The sequence below is a fragment of the Cavia porcellus genome, unplaced genomic scaffold, assembly GCF_034190915.1.
Source record: "Cavia porcellus strain 051 isolate PalLab524CR breed Dunkin Hartley unplaced genomic scaffold, mCavPor4.1 scaffold_17, whole genome shotgun sequence".
NCBI classification, from domain to species: domain Eukaryota; kingdom Metazoa; phylum Chordata; class Mammalia; order Rodentia; family Caviidae; genus Cavia; species Cavia porcellus.
Window position 1 is genome coordinate 70,531,093 of NW_026947500.1, and position 16,015 is coordinate 70,547,107.

At 62.1% G+C, this 16,015-nt stretch overlaps 1 protein-coding gene across 11 annotated transcripts in view; it reads left to right on the plus strand.

Moving 5' to 3' along the window:
- Positions 1-16,015, plus strand: part of Smarca4 (SWI/SNF related, matrix associated, actin dependent regulator of chromatin, subfamily a, member 4) — an 82,197-nt gene that overhangs the window by 55,171 nt on the left and 11,011 nt on the right. For 6 of the 11 annotated variants that reach the window (XM_063228679.1, XM_063228678.1, XM_063228677.1 and 3 more), the window contains 13 exons: positions 1,715-1,781; positions 2,436-2,546; positions 3,479-3,721; positions 4,905-5,018; positions 5,382-5,489; positions 6,043-6,129; positions 6,913-6,959; positions 7,632-7,798; positions 9,226-9,389; positions 10,757-10,984; positions 11,239-11,337; positions 11,590-11,667; positions 12,124-12,341. In XM_063228679.1, coding sequence (XP_063084749.1) covers positions 1,715-1,781; positions 2,436-2,546; positions 3,479-3,721; positions 4,905-5,018; positions 5,382-5,489; positions 6,043-6,129; positions 6,913-6,959; positions 7,632-7,798; positions 9,226-9,389; positions 10,757-10,984; positions 11,239-11,337; positions 11,590-11,667; positions 12,124-12,341 — 1,731 coding nt within the window. Of the gene's footprint in view, positions 1-1,714; positions 1,782-2,435; positions 2,547-3,478; positions 3,722-4,904; positions 5,019-5,381; positions 5,490-6,042; positions 6,130-6,912; positions 6,960-7,631; positions 7,799-9,225; positions 9,390-10,756; positions 10,985-11,238; positions 11,338-11,589; positions 11,668-12,123; positions 12,343-16,015 lie in introns of all 11 variants that reach the window. The other 5 variants (XM_063228680.1, XM_063228681.1, XM_063228675.1 and 2 more) reach the window with 3 other exon arrangements.

Genomic DNA, 16,015 nt, shown 5'->3' on the forward strand with positions numbered 1-16,015 from the left:
GCTGGGCGAGCGCTCAGCTGTCCCCTGTCATCCGGCCTGTGAGAAGCCTGACAGTGCGAACCAGGGGAGCTGGTGCTGGCGGAGGAGGTCTCGCGCCCTGCGTGGACACTAGCGGGCAGGTGCGGGCTGTGCTCAGACGTGCTGGAATGGCTAAACTCCGGGCTCATGGGGCGGCTTCTCCCAGGGCAAGGAGGTGGCAGAGCTGGTGCCCAGGTCCTGTGCAGATGCCTCGCTGGCAGCCTGTCCACTTTGCTTGCTGCCGTGGGCCTCCCTGGCTGCCTCCCTGGCTGTCTCCGCGGCGTCTTGGCCTCCTGGGCTGTGCGCTTTTGCTGCCACTTATGGCCTTCATTTTTATTTTTATTTTTTTTAAACTTTATTTTGAAAGTGGTAAAATACAATAGAACAAGACAGAATAACGCCAACTAAAATCGTACAGTGAAATTGGTACAGAACTCCATAGCAGGTTACCAGGATAACAGTAATAGGTATCACAGTATATTTTGTTATCTTTATAATAGTTTTTTCAATCACGTATATCAAAATGAGATGAAATACAGAACATTATAGAACTTATGAAAACAGAATATTGAATAGAACAATACCATTAGAGAAAACAGTAATAAAAATATTTGCCTTCAAAGAGATGGTAGAAGGAAGTCCCCCTTACTTGCTATGGTCAACCTCCCAGGAGATGCTCAGATTTCTGCTTCCCATTTACTAACCGGGGTGGGGGACAGAAAACAGCGGGGAGGGGATGTTTGACTAGGCCGTGCATCAGCAGGCTCACTATTACTTAGCAGGGGGGAGGCAGGCTGGTTGTTTGGTATCCGGCGTCCTAAGCTCCAACATGGCGAGGATCTTAGGAGCTGCTGCTGGTTCTCCCCCTGGAAGGGCCGAAGTCTGTGGCTTTCATTTTTAATGTGAATCAAATAATGATCATGTGCATTTATAAACGCCCCTAGGCCAGGCGAGTCACCATGTGCCTCTGGGTGTCCCTGTGCAGGGCGCCTGCCCTGGCCACCTGGGAGGGCTGTGTCTCTCTCAAGCCCCGCTGGGCTGTGCAGTGGCTCCTTCTTGGATGCAGATGGCAGTGTCCCACAGGCCTTGCAGAGCAGGCGCGCTCTGATCAAGTCTGTGCCCTCTGCCCTTCTGGGGTGACGCCTTTTCTCAGCTGCCCCAGACAGACAGCCCCTCTGAATGTCAGCCCCCCAGCTCTCTGCTGACTGCAGGTCTCCACATGCGTCTGGTTTGGCCCTCACTTGTCCTCTGGGAGCTTAAACTGGCTGCCACTGCTGGTGCCGTGGAAGCAGGACCTCAGCCTCCGAGCCAGAGGCCTCCCTGGTCTCAGGGAGAGAGCCAGCTCCGGGCCATGGCAGGTGGCAGAAAGAGCATGCTCATCCATGTCCACAGGTGTCCCTGCTTAGTCCCAGGCACAGTTCCCAGCTGCAGCCTGGCACCTGGCACCTGGCAGCGGGTGCACACGTATTATGTCATTACTGTCACTGTCCCTACTGTGTGACCCAGAGCAGGGACATAGTGCTGGTCTCCAGGTCCATCCAGGCCCCTACTACCTGGGCAGTAGCTGCTCCCGTCCCCGTCCCCGTCCCCATCCCTGGTATCCCTGTCCTCTGCTGCAGCGCCTTCCGCTTCCCTCTGAGGGCTGTGGACACACGTGGCAGAATGGAACCTGACTGTCCCTTCCTTGTCCCTTCAGGACGCTGTCAAACTGGGCATACGAATTTGACAAGTGGGCCCCCTCTGTGGTGAAGGTGTCCTACAAGGTAGGTGGCAGGGGAGTCCGGAGTGTGATGAGGGCGCCGTCCTCAGGGACTGGCCACTGGCCTTGGGAAGCACGGCAGGCATGGGTTGGGGCTAGGATGAGGCTTAGGGTTAGGGTGACACAGGGGCTTGCTTGGAAGGAGGCCGTGGGAGGTGCAGGCTGCAGAGCGCCTTTTCGAGGCAGTGTTGATTGGACCCCAGGCACGGTGCACAGTGGGCTGCCGGTCACAGGGGACCCGGGACCCCTGGGCCTTGAGCCAGGCCTGTTCCAAGCACCACCCCAAGATCTGTTCATGTTGTCACCTGTGTCCTGTGAAGCAGGACCTAGAGTGGGGCTGGGTTTCAGGAGGGAAACTGAGGTAGAGTGGCAGCCCCCGGATTGCCCCTTGTGGTGGGGTCCCCAGGTCCAGGCTGTCCAGCATGCTTGGGGGGTGGGGAGCCAGGATGGACAGGTGGGGGCTCATTGGTTCTCAGTTAAGAGTTGTGAGTCAGAGGCCAGTGAGAGGCCAGCCAGTCGGCCACCACAGGGGCCTCAGCTCTGCCCTGCTGACCCAGCCACTCTGGCCGTCACCTCTGGCGTGTCTGAACCTCCCTGATCAGGGCTGCCGACCTTCTCACGTGGCCCCAGGAGGCTGAGCCGTGTCCTGTCCCCACAGGGCTCTCCAGCTGCGAGGCGGGCTTTCGTCCCCCAGCTCCGCAGTGGCAAGTTCAACGTCTTGCTCACGACCTACGAGTACATCATCAAGGACAAGCACATCCTTGCCAAGGTAGCGCCCTGGGGCTGCCCTGCGCTCAGGAGCCTCGCAGGCCCTCTCAGCTCTGCGCCTGCTGGTGTGGGTGGCACTGCCTGGGGTGGGGCGGGGCCCCTGGCATGGCTGTGGGGTACTGCACAGGACTGGTGCATGTGCTGTGCCCCAGGACACAGACCTGGCCCTGACTCGGTGGAGGCTCCCCAGGTGGAGGCTCAGGCTGAGGACACATGGGGCTCTCTGCTGCTGGAGAGCATCGGCCATGTCCCACCTGGCTCCCTGTGCGGGACAGTGAGGCTGTGGCTCTCTGTGTGGGAGGGGTCAAGTGGTCAGGTCCACCCCACAGGTCCTGTCCTGTGTGCCTGTCGCGATGCAGTGCAGAAACAGGCCCCCTTGGGGCGAGCCCCTCGGCACCATGCCCCCCGCACCCCAGGCACTGGGTGTTTTCAGCTGGCACTCACGTGTGGGTGCTGCCATCTGTGGGTCTCTCACCTCCTGGCACCTCAGTGGGGCAGAAGCCAGGTTGCCCGGCGCACGGGAGCCTGAGCCCCGGGCTCCCCGGCCCTCCTGCCTGTGGTCTCCTCATCCGTGCCAGGCCCTGCCGGTGGCCCCATGGCTGTGGCAGGAGCTGCCTGTGGGGCACCGGCTGCAGCACAGTAGTGTACATCCGCCTTGTGTGGGTGAGGGCCTGGGTCTCCCTGTGCCCCACACACTCCCACACAGACGTTCTGCCTGGGCACACTGGCTCACTCCTACAATTCCGACACTAGGGAGGCTGAGACAGGAGAGCTCAAGGCCAGTGTGGACTGGTGAGACCCTGTCTCAGAAGCGAAATAAACCACACAGAAAGCAGCGCAGCCCACTCAGATTAGGACACGTCACAGCCCGGGGCCCCAAGATCCACTCCACTGGTTCCCCGCCACCGTCCCTCAGCCACCTGTTGCCCGCAGATCCGCTGGAAGTACATGATTGTGGATGAGGGCCACCGCATGAAGAACCATCACTGCAAGCTGACGCAGGTGCTCAACACGCACTACGTGGCCCCGCGGCGGCTGCTGCTCACAGGCACCCCGCTGCAGAACAAGCTGCCCGAGCTCTGGGCGCTGCTCAACTTCCTGCTGCCCACCATCTTCAAGAGCTGCAGCACCTTTGAGCAGTGGTTCAACGCGCCCTTCGCCATGACCGGGGAGAAGGTGGGTGCCAGGCCGTGCAGGGCACGGGGGTCAGCGTCCCCGCTTCTGTGCAGCGGAGCAGACCTGGTGCGGTAGGGAGGAGGGAGGGGACGGCGGGAACGCCGCTGTGACAACCTGGCAGGAGTGACTGGGGTCCCCTGACCTGTGCTCCAGGCACCGGGGCCGTGAGGTGGCCTTGCACCATCCAGGGTGCAAGGGGACAGTGTCCGTGTCCCGTGGTCCCGGCCTGCGGCAGGAAGCCACAGTCAGGTGCTGTCTACTGCTCTTCTCCAAGGTTGCCGTGGCCACTTGGTGTTTGAGAGCCCCGGTGGCACCGATGGCCTGAAGGCCACACTGGCACAGCACCTGCGCAGGCCGGGTCTTCGTGGTCGAGTCCTGGGCCAGCTTCAAACACCACACCTCGGCTGGCTGAGAGGCACGCAGGGAGCAGCCGCCCTTCAGGGGCACTGGGTTGTGGGGGTGACGCCCGTGCCCGCCCAGGCTGGGACCAAGTGCCGCAGCCCCCTTTCCACTCCAGAGACAGCCAGGGCCGTCCGTGCTCTTTCTCTCCGCTGCGTTTCTGCAGTCTCGGGGAGGGACCCTAGCGCCCTGAGCTACACTCCCAGCCCCTGTTATTTTCTTCTTGCTGAGTTCCCCAGGTTGGGCTTGAACTTGTAATCCTCCTGCCTCAGCCTCCCAGCGTGGTCTGATCACAGGTGTGAGCCACTATTCCTCACTTTAATTCTTTAAGTTTTTAATTAATGTGTTTGTTTTGGTACCTCGAACCCAACTCACGACCTTGCGCTTGCCAGGCAGGTGCTTATGCCACTGAGCTAAATCCCCGGCCTCTTACTATTTTTAAAGTATATAATTTCTTAACCAAGAAGCACGTACCCTGGAGGAACAGCTCTTACTCAGTCACTCAAAGGCTGGGCGACGGGGGGTGACAGACTCGCTCTCCCAGACCCCCCCATTGCCCTGCGTTCTGTGCCCAGCCCCAAGGCTGACTGGCTACAGTTCAGCCACGCCAGCTGGGTCGTGGCCACACCAGCTCCTGTCACCTGTGGCACGAGCGTGCAGCAGCGACTTCCTGTGTTTTGGGGGTGTCGGAGCAGGGGACCCTTGAGGAAGAGCTGGCGGCTCCAGGCGCTCCCTGCCTGTGCGGAGCCCCAGCCTGGAGGTGACTCTTCCTGTGCCTGGCCAGGTGGACCTGAACGAGGAGGAGACCATCCTCATCATCCGGCGGCTGCACAAAGTGCTGCGGCCCTTCCTGCTCCGGCGGCTCAAGAAGGAAGTTGAGGCCCAGCTGCCTGAGAAGGTGAGGCTGCAGCAGCAGCAGCACGCGGGCGTCCCCGGGTGGCCGCTGCCCTCGGGTGGCCGCCACGCTGGTGGTGACCTTCTTGTCGGTGCCCGGGCTCCGGGTGGGAGGCTGTGAGCTGCGCCCCCATGCAGGGTGGCTTGCTCTGGGGTTCCCAGCCCAGGGGCCTCTGTACTAGCACTGGCTGATGGACGATCCTTCTAGAACATGGACGAGTTGCCTGTCCTGGCCAGAACCCCCGTTATCTACCTGTGTCTCCCCTTGGCCTCAGCCTTGGGGTCCACACCATCACCCCTGAGCCTGATGCTCCTATGGGGGTGTGCATGGGCTGGCCACGTGGCCCACGGAGTGCTGTCCCCACAGGTGGAGTATGTCATCAAGTGCGACATGTCTGCGCTGCAGCGCGTGCTGTACCGCCACATGCAGGCCAAGGGGGTGCTGCTCACCGACGGCTCCGAGAAGGACAAGAAGGTGAGCCCCAGCGTCCCCGTGTCGGGAGGGCCCAAGCTCCAGGGTGATGCTCTCTTTGGGGTCGTTCCCTAGGCTGCTGTGCTCAGTTAGCAGGGTGGGGATCTTCCGGGAGCCCCCTGCCCATTTCCAAGCTGTGCTGGAGTTGGCCAGCGTCCCTTCTGGGGCCCCTGCCTCCCCGCTGCAGGACTGACCAGTCTGCCATGGAAGCACAGGCCCTTGCGGCCTGCCCAGCCCTGGCCACAGCCCTGAGTGCCCACCCTGTGTGAGGCCCTTTGTCCAGCTCCTTTGCTGCCCGAGCTGTCGCAGCTCTGTGTCCCTGTTTCCTCCGTTACAGAGCAGGCCCCCACCAGTCCCCCCGCCCCAAGTCTTCATGGTTCACTTAGCTGGGCCCTGCCGTGAGCCCCGCGGGGCCTGGGGAAGCCAGCATTGTAGCATTCGCTGTCCGGCCACCCCTTTGTCCGCCACCACCTCCTTCCCAGTGTGCCCAGCGGGCCCTGGATCCCTCCGCCCAGCTGCATACTGACGGATCGTGCTGTCTGCTCTGCCTCCGCAGGGCAAAGGCGGCACCAAGACCCTGATGAACACCATCATGCAGCTGAGGAAGATCTGCAACCACCCCTACATGTTCCAGCACATCGAGGTGAGCCGGCCGCCCGGGGCTCCTGGGCGGGGTGAACACACAGGCTCACGCCGCCGCCTCTGCTGGCTTTTTAAAAAGCCGTCCTAGCTGGCCATGGGTGTGGTGGCGCACACCTATAATCCCAGCGCTTGGGGTGCTGAGGCAGGAGGATTGCCATGAGCTCAAGGGATACCCTATTGCAAAAAAACAAGCCAGGCATGGTGGCACAGGCCTGTAATCCCAGCACTCAGGAAGCCGAGGCAGGAGGATCACCATGAGTTTGTCAGCCTGGGCCACACAAGGAATTCAGCGCCAGCCTGCAGCATATAGACCATATCTTAGAAAACACAAAAAAATTCTTAAACATGTCAGACAGCAGCCTGTACTAGGTCGGCCTTGTCAGGACTCTTCCCTTTGCAGAGTTCACTCATGTGTGATGCCAGGGCCCCAGGGGGCCTGGTTTGTGCTGTGCCCAGCCCAGTGTGCTTATTTTAAGGCACCCAGACTGGGTTGGGACATACAGTGCTGGACAGGAGCAGTCCCCACCTCAGAGGTGGCCTGGGCACCAACACAGCCCTAGCTATGCCCTTGGCCAGCACCCGGCCCACGCTGCCGGAAGCCGAGGCCTACAGTGGCCTTCGAGAGCTGTGGTTCTTACTTCCCAGAGTAGCTCGCCCCTCATCACCTTTGTGTGCCCACATCGGGCTGAGCACGGGAGGCCCCTTCCTCTCACGGGTGCGCGGTGGGACTGGGACTGAGCTCGGGGCCGCTCCTGCCTGTGCTGACCGCTCCCGTGCATTGCAGGAGTCCTTCTCGGAGCACTTGGGCTTCACCGGCGGCATCGTGCAAGGGTGAGCAGCTTCCTGCGGCGGGGTAGGGGCCCCGGGGCTGTTGTCACTCGGGTGGGCTTTGTGGACACCTTTGTCCAGTGTCCACAAGCAGGACACTCGCTAGATAAAGCAGCTCCCAGAGGAAGGGACCTGATTCCTCCAGAGGCAGAGTCCCCAGGCGCGCTGGCCTCCAGGCCTGCTCTGCCCTCCACGCAGGCCCCAGTGGTCCTCCCTGAGCCCCTGGACGTCGTATCATCTCTTGACGGCCTCCAGGGGGCGCTAGAGTACATGCCTCTTGCAGGAAGCGCTCTAGTTGGGGCACAGTGGGGCAGGAGGACCTTGTGACTCCTGTCCCTGCTGTCACAGAGCATAGGCTGCCCACCGCCTGGCCTCACATTGGCCCTCGCAGCTGGCGGGAAGGTGACAGTGACGTGGGGTGGGGCTTGGTCCCAAGTGTGGCCTTTGCACCTGGAGCTCCTGTTACGGGGACGGGGACCCGGTTTGTGCCTGCTGTCCCCTTGTCACTGGGAACTGCTCCTTCAAAGCAGAGAGCATGTGGCTGGCCTCCCTGGCCCTGCACCCTTGACTAGGGGTGGCCTGTGTCTCTCTGGGGGAGACGGCTGCCCTAGCCCCGTGTCCCTGCTGCGCCCGCGCCCCAAGGCTGTGCCCCTAATGCTCTGTTCTTCCCGCCAGGCTGGACCTATATCGAGCCTCAGGCAAGTTTGAGCTGCTGGATAGAATTCTCCCCAAACTTCGTGCCACCAACCACAAAGTGCTGCTCTTCTGCCAGATGACCTCCCTCATGACCATCATGGAGGATTACTTTGCATATCGTGGCTTTAAATACCTCAGGCTGGATGGTGAGTTGGGTTGGCTGGGATCGGGCGGGCAGAGGCCCAGCCGGGCCCAGAGGCAGCGATGCCTGGCCTTCCTGGCCAACCAGAGGCGTGCAGAGGCCTCCACTAGGGTGTGAGGCCTTGGCGTGGTCGTGGCTCTCTCCAGGCCAGCTCCACTCCCTGCAGAGCCCAGGGCCGGCCCTACTGTCCTGTCCTGTCCCTGGATGGACTGTTCCCAGCAGCCGGCCTGGAGTTGGGTCAGCAGACCCCCGAGGAGAGGGGTGTGCAGCTTGCCCCCTGCCTGTGTCCCTCGTGGACCTGACGCCATCTCTGTCTCCCCACCACTGAGGGGCTCCAGGAGGACGAGGCCAAGGCACGGGCATCAGGCTGGTAGGGCCTCAGGGCCCAGCAGGCTTCTGCCTTCCTCCTGGCATCAGCAAGTATCTCTGGGCAGGAGCCCTGGCCTCTGCCCCTGTGTCCCCAGCCCTGTGCTCCGTGCTGAGCACCTTGTAGGCTGTGGTCTCATGGACCACCAGCCTGTGCTTGCTGGGGTCCTTCTGTTCCTCTGTGGGGACCCCACCTGCAAGCCTCCTCGGTCCTGTCTCCAGAGTTGTCCCTGCCCCCACTGCCTTCAGGGCGACCTGCGGGATGGGGTTGGGGCCAGGCCCAGTGGCCCTGTGCTTGCCTCTCCAGCTGCCCCTGCTGACCTCGGGGTCAGTCCTTGCCCCCAGAGGAGGGGTCATGGGACCTGGACTTGAGTCTGCTTGGCCATGGTGCCATCAGCAACACCTCACACAGTCCCAGCACAGGCGGGACCTTTGTCTCCTCCAGAGGGCCCATGCCCGGGTCCTGTTGTCACTGTGGGCGCACACACCTGTCTGAGGGAGGGCACCACGGGCATCTGAGGAGTCGGCAAGCCGAGGGTACCTGGGCTGCAAGGGGCAGCAGGCCCTATGCTGTCTGTGATGCAGGGAGCATGTAGCTGTGAATGTCACCAAGATGGTCCTCAGTGGGCCAGGGGCAGCCTTCCTGAGCTCCTGGCAGCCAGAGCCCCTGCGTCCCAGGCAGTCCCAGTAGGCTCCCTGACAGCCCACTGCACTCCTCTGCTCAGGGTCACCCATCTGGCCTGTGTCCCCGGCTCGTCCTGTGAGGACTGGGCCTGCAGGACGTCCTGTGGGTCCATAGGCCCTGGTGTGTCTGCAGGAATGGCAGCATCGGTGGCATTAGCTGCTGGGCCGCTTGCCGTCCAGTAGGCCCAGCAGGGAGGTGGCAGAGTGTGGTGGTGGCAGTGGCAGTGGCATCAGTTGGGTGGCTCTGTGTTCCCCCCCAGGCCCATTCTGCCAGGCACTGTCCCCAGAGGAGACTGGCCCGCTGCTGGCACAGGCAGGGCCGCGTCCTCCCTGGGCTGGGCCATTCCCTGGCGCTGCTGCTCACGCCCTTCTCTCGTGCAGGCACCACAAAGGCGGAGGACCGGGGCATGCTGCTCAAGACCTTCAACGAGCCCGGCTCCGAGTACTTCATCTTCCTGCTCAGCACCCGCGCCGGCGGGCTGGGCCTCAACCTGCAGTCGGCCGACACCGTGATCATCTTCGACAGCGACTGGAACCCCCACCAGGTAGCCGCACGGGGTGCAGCGGGTCCCTCCAAGGGCAGCGCCAGCCCTGGAGGCGGAGGGCGGTGGACAGCGGCAAGGTTACCTTCTGAGTGTCAGGATGCAGGGTTGCCCGCTCCTGTCTGCAGGGACTACGTGTCATTTATGGCTGCGGCCCTTCCAGGCCCGTTCTGTGTCTGCCAATCGCGCTGTAAATCCCGATTCGGCTGAGCCCTGCTCGCCCACCTCCGCCCCTGTGTCCCACTGTGTGCCAGGCCCCACTAGGTGTCGGCCAGGCCACAGTGGCCAGGTCAGCAGTGCGCCGCTATCAGCCACCAGACAGCTTGCAGGGGCCGGGGCTTCTCAGCGGTGCACCGGAGGGCTCGTGCCCCCTCCCGGGGACCCCAGGTGCACACTGGGCAGTGGGCTTCTCCCCTGGCCAGGACGCAGCGAGTCTCAGCCGCCTGGGGCCCTTGAGGAGGTCCTAGTCGGCAGCACCCTGCTTCTGTTGTTGGAGTGAGCCCTGGCCCTCGGGGCCCACTTGTCCCTCTTGGGGGACTTCTATGAGACGCCTCGGCAGGGTCCCCTCTAGGTGCTCCTGCCACCTGGGTACACTCCTGTCGGTAGGGTCTGGGTGTGTCCTTCCCAGCCCACAGCCCCAGCTGACTGACTGCGTCAGTCATAGCCCATCTTCAGGGAGGGCTGAATGTCACTGGTATCCTCTGTGGCCTGTGTGGGTGTAGTTCCCTGACGACTGGCCTGGGCCCCAGGACACTGGCAGGGCCCAGCTGCCCACCTTGGCCGAGGGAGCATGCTGACCCAGGGCTCGGGTGGCAGAGGCACTTCTCTCCCCGCCGCTGGCGTGATAATTGGTGGTCCCGAGGCAGGGGACCTTTTTGGGGAGCCCCCTTGCCCTGTGCTGGGGATGAGAGGGAGAATAGTGTTCTGGGCCATGACTGCCAAGGTAATTCTCATGGTGGGCACAAGAGACCGGCGTCCACAGAAGGGGGTTCGGGGGTGGCACCAGCCCCAGGCCTGGGCTGTGGGGCCAGCAGGCTGGCACTTGCAGCCATGCCAGGCTCCCCCGCACTGCCACAACTGTCTGGCCTGTAATCCATGACGTAGCCACGCTGCAGACACACGGGGCTGTGACAGGGCATGAGGAAAGGGAGGCCTGGGACTTGTCTTCTGTGAGGGCACTTTCCCCCCGAGAGTCTGCCGGGCGACAGAAAGGTGTAGAGAGGCACTTCTGGGCTCCCTAAGAGCCCCGGCCTCCAGGGACAAATGCCAGAGGCCAGGCCTCACTACTGGTTAGGCGGGTGGGCAGGCGGGCAGGAGGCGGGCCGGGTGGTGGAAGCACCGGCATGGACCTGACGGCTGCCTGCCTGCAGGACCTGCAAGCGCAGGACCGGGCGCACCGCATCGGGCAGCAGAATGAGGTGCGCGTGCTCCGCCTCTGCACCGTGAACAGCGTGGAGGAGAAGATCCTGGCGGCCGCCAAGTACAAGCTCAATGTGGACCAGAAGGTGATCCAGGCGGGCATGTTCGACCAGAAGTCGTCGAGCCACGAGCGCCGCGCCTTCCTGCAGGCCATCCTGGAGCACGAGGAGCAGGACGAGGTGAGCACAGCGCCGGCCCGGCCCCGGCCCCTCCCCGCGTGAGTGGTGGACGCATGAGCGGCTTTCATTTTTGGTTTTGTACCTTTTTTGCACTCTTATTTTTTTTGCATCCCTTTGGAGTAAAGGGAGTGTGGGCTGAGCGGAAAGAGGATGAGTACTTGCTTTCCCTTTGAAGTGGTTTTTTTTTTCTGAACTGCTGGTGACAGACACCGGATTGACAGCCCTGGAGACTGAAGTCCTCTATTTATCCACAGAGCAGACACTGCAGCACGGGCAGCGGCAGTGCCAGCTTCGCCCACACGGCCCCTCCGCCAGCGGGCGTCACCCCCGACTTGGAGGAGCCACCTCTAAAGGTGAGAGGGTAGTTCAGTCTCCACGCCCATTCAATCCTCGGCTTCTCAGCTGAGACGGCCAGCAGGGCCCCACTCCCACGGAAGTGCGTGTGCGTGTGCGTGTGTGAGCCTCTCGCTGCCGCGTGGCCCCGTCCACCGCAGCTAAGCCGGGTCGCCAGCTCGTTTCCCATGGACGCCGCCGCTCGCCTCCGAGCCCGGCCGCCGCCCAGCCTGGCCCCTCCGCCCCCGCACTAAAGCCCTGTCATCTTGTAGGAGGAAGACGAGGTGCCCGATGATGAGACGGTCAACCAGATGATCGCACGGCACGAGGAGGAGTTCGACCTGTTCATGGTGAGCGCAGAGGGTGCTGGGAGCCAGGGAGGGCCAGGGAGCTTCGGGGCCGTCAGTCTTCAGGACTGTCCTTGTCCCCACCCTGTCCACATCAGGGCGCTAGGTAGCACTGGGGTCACTCGTGCCACCGCAGTCGTGAGTGATGCTCTTGACCGTAGAGCACATCCTATGGCCCGCAGGGACCTCTGTCTGTGTGTGGCCCTGAGCCCGCCTGTCCTGCAGGGTGACCGTCCTGAGGCCTCACCCTTGCACAGAGAGCCAGTGCTGTCCAGAGCAAGGTGTCACTGAGGGCCTAGGTGACAGTATCAAGTCACCTGTCTGACGGGCTGTTTAGCTGGGAGTACAGTGTCCCGTGAGCAGAAGCCCCTGTGGTGCTGCCACTGCTGCCCTCCACTGGGCCCGCGGCCATTGCCCCTGGCCATGCCTGTGCTGACCCATGTCTCCTGCCCGCCGCAGCGCATGGACCTGGACCGCCGGCGAGAGGAGGCCCGCAACCCCAAGCGGAAGCCGCGCCTCATGGAGGAGGACGAGCTCCCGTCCTGGATCATCAAGGACGATGCCGAGGTGGAGCGGCTGACGTGCGAGGAGGAGGAGGAGAAGATGTTCGGGCGCGGCTCCCGCCACCGCAAGGAGGTGGACTACAGCGACTCGCTGACCGAGAAGCAGTGGCTCAAGGTACATGCCGAGGAGCGCCGCCGCCTCAGCGGCCTGGCGGGCAGGGCCGGGCTCCCAGGTGGCAGCCACCATGGCGCCGCTGCCTCCACACCTGGGGAGTGAGGCCAGGTGCAGCTGGGGCACAGGAACTCAGGCTCTGCTGTCACGCAGGCGGGGCCACGAGCTGAGCTCCTCGCCTGCTCCTGGACGCTTCTGAGTGTGGCTGCTGCTGTCCTGGGCCCCGCAGTATGCACCTGGCTCGGAGGTCGGCACTTGCACTCTGGGGACGTGCAGCGTCCTGGTCTCGGGGCGCCAGGCAAGGCGGGGCCGGCAGCCGAGCACATGCCAGGCAGCGGGCGCCTTTGGACATGAGCTGAGCCTGCCGCCTTAGACTCACAGAGCTCCTGTCCGGGTGTAGTTTACTCGGGACTGGGCCCAGCCTGGTGGCTCTTGTGTGACTGAACATGTCACCACCAAGGGAAGCCCCTGGCTGCAGTTGAACCCAGCCCGGGCACCGCTCTGCCCGATGGGAACATCACATCCCAGGGGACTCTCAGGGTCTGTGATTGGCAGGGCCTGTGGCTTTGAAGACCGAGCCACATGGTCACACACCTGCCTCTGCGTCCCGTCCGGGTCCATGGTGCTGTCGCGCAGCAGAGGCGGGTATGAGGGTGGTAGTGTTTCAGTCCGTCGTGAGTGATGTCACTTTGGATGGTTACCTGCACCTTTCTGTGTGGACAGGAGCTTTGATTGTCCTTGGGTGGACACCTGGTTTAGCACTGCTGGGATGAATAGTTGTTTTGAGCTTTAGTGCTTCAGAGAACTGCTGTGGCCGGGTTGGTGGCCCAGACCTGCAATCTCCGCACTCTGGGAGCTGAGGCAGGAGGGCTGCAAGTCTGAGCCTGGTTTGGGCAGCTTGGCAAAGGGCCATCTTAGCTGTGATCAGTGAGCAGGGCCGGGATGTAGGTCAGCGTGAGGCCCTGGGCTCCATCCCTTAGTGAGGAACAGAAACGGAGCATGGAGCCCCGGGGGACGTTTCCTGAGCACCGCGCACCCTTGGCCCTGTGGTGGCAGGGAGGACCGTGCTGCCCGCCCAGCCATGTGGGGTCCCTGCCCCTGCAGGGTGTGTGGCCCCGCCTGCACTGCCAGGCTCCGCTGCCATGGCTGGGCGCCCTGGGAGGACTCGCTGAGCCCTTGTTAGGTGGTTGAGGTTTGTTTTGATTTGCTGTCTCTCTCTGTCGCCCTGGAAGTCCCCACACTTAAACAGTCCTCCTGCCCTGGCTACCAAGTCCCTCGGGGGGCCGTGCGTGCCCACCTGCCCTGGCCTTGCCTGGGTGAAACCCCATAGGCCTTGCGAGCCGGGTAGCGAGCTGTGAGCGCCTGCCCGCGCCCTCCCCGCCTCCCTCGCTCGTCCTTTGCAGTGACGGAGTGTTTCACTGCCGCTGAGCTGTTTGTCTTTCCTCCTAGTGCCTGAGAAACTAACAAAACCCAGGGTGACAAAAATCAGCTCCCCATGTTCTTCTAGAGTGGCACAGGCCCTGGGTTCCGCTGAGGCCGCTGGTTAAATCACGTGGTGTGGGGAGGCCCTGCCTGGCCCTGCTGTGGGTGGCTCACTGCTTTCCTTGAAAGCCTTGCTCAGCACACGTGCGCAGGGCACAGTGGTCACAGTCCTCGTGGCAAGTGGGGCACGGTCACCCTACAGCTTCACTTTTTGTACGTCCCCGTCCTTGCCTCCATCCTTCTCCATTTGCCTCTTGGTCACTTTGTCGTTTCAAAAGATCTATTGAGGCAGGAGGGCTGGAAATTGCGTCCAGCCTGGGCAATGCAGCAGTTTAAGAGCAAGCCTTAAAATAACAGGGTAAAGGTGCAGTTCACTGTAAAGGCCCTGGGTTCAGTTCCCATGTTGCCAAAAAATAATATACAACTATTTGGTTTATTAAAAACTCCATATTAGCCTGGCGTGGTGGCTCACGCCTGTAATCGCAGCACTCAGGCGCCTAAGGCAGGATGAGTGTTGTGAGTTCGAGACCAGCCTGGGCTACAAAGTGAGCTCAAGGCCAGCCAGAATGGATTAGTGAGGCCCTGTCTCAAAAACACAGAAATAAATAAAAAAAATAATACTCTGTATTAGAAATGGGCACTGTGACTCACACCTGTCCCCCCCGCACTCAGGAGGCTGACAGAAGAGGGTCACTGTGAGTTCAAGACCAGCCTGGGCTACCCAGTGAGTTCAAGACCAGACTGTCCTGCACAGCGAGACCCTGTCTCAGAAAGCAAGCTCTGTGCCCACTCCCTCTTCCTTGCTCCTTGCTTACACTGCGGGGTGCTGTGCTGTGCACCTGCAGTGCTGGTGCTAGCAGGCCGAGGCAGGAGGACTGCCTCGAGCGAGGCCAGCCTGAAATACGTAGTGAGACCCTGTATCAGCACCCGATTCCCTGCAGACGGCTCAGGGTTCCCCTCCTCTGTGGCACAGCCCCGCCCACGGTGGGTAAGCAGCACTTTGCCTGCCCGTCTCTCTGTTGCTGAGGGTGTCGTAAAGGGCTGTCAGCACTGTCGCGTGTTGCAGAGGAGAGACCCACTGTGCGCGCCTTGCCCCGTCTGTGCTCCGCCTGTCCTGTGCACGACCAGCGTGCAGCTACTGGCTGCCAGGTTGCTGGCCGCTGCTCTGATGTCCTGTGTACCAGAAAGCCCCAGTGATGTCATGGGGAGCCTGTCTCGTGCCCTGTACTGTCCCCGTGGAAACGCCCCTCCCAATATCTGAGGTTGCGACCGGGCAGGGACAGTTCTAGCCTTGACTGTTGGCTTGCGGCCACTTCACTCGGCCTGTGCTTCTGCCTCTGCATGTTGTTTTCTGTCTCTAATAAGGACATATGAGCTGGCATGCTAGTGCCTAGCCGTAATCCCAGCACGTAGGAGGCTGAGGCAGGAGGGTCGCTGCGAGTCTGAAGCCAGCCTAGACTACACAGTGAGCTCAAGGCCAGCCAGAACTGCTTGGGGAGAGCCTGTCTCACAGAGACACAAACACAGGAAAGACCCATATGCTGGGCATGGTGGCCTATTGCGTAATCCAGCTCCACATGGGGCTGAGGCAGGAGGACTGCAGGGTGGGTGGGCCCCCCAGGCTGAGGTCCGGCTAAGGAAGGTGCCAAAGGGCAGGAGGAGGCCAACCCTGGATTTAGGGCCCCTGTGGTGCGGAAGGTGCTGGCTTGGGTCCTCACTGTGCTGTTTGCCAAGATCCCTGGGTTCTGGGGCCTCCTCCCGGCCCTCCTGGCCACCACGCCTGTCACCACGGCTCTGCCATCTGCATCCTTCTGTGAGGGCAAGGGCCCCACGTCCGGGTCCCCTTGTGGCCGTGTCCTCAGCACCAAGGCCCAGGTCTCATCAGAGGTGTCACTGAAGCAGGAGGGTTGCACACCTTAGGCTGAGGCAGAAGTCCCAGCTCAGAAGCACAGCAGGGGCTCGGTGGGTGTGAGGTCCTGAGATCCATCCCAGCACCAAAGCAGCAAAAACAAGTCCCCGCCCAGCCAGGGCAGTTAGAGACCTAAGGAGGCCCTGACTCAGAATGGAAACAGAAAAGGCTTGGCTGTGGCTCAGTGCAAAGGTCCCGAGTTCAGTCCTGCACCACACAAAACAGAGCCAGCCTTGGGCCCCGTCCGCCCCTTCAGAAAGGGTGAAGGCCGTGGGCTCACAGTGG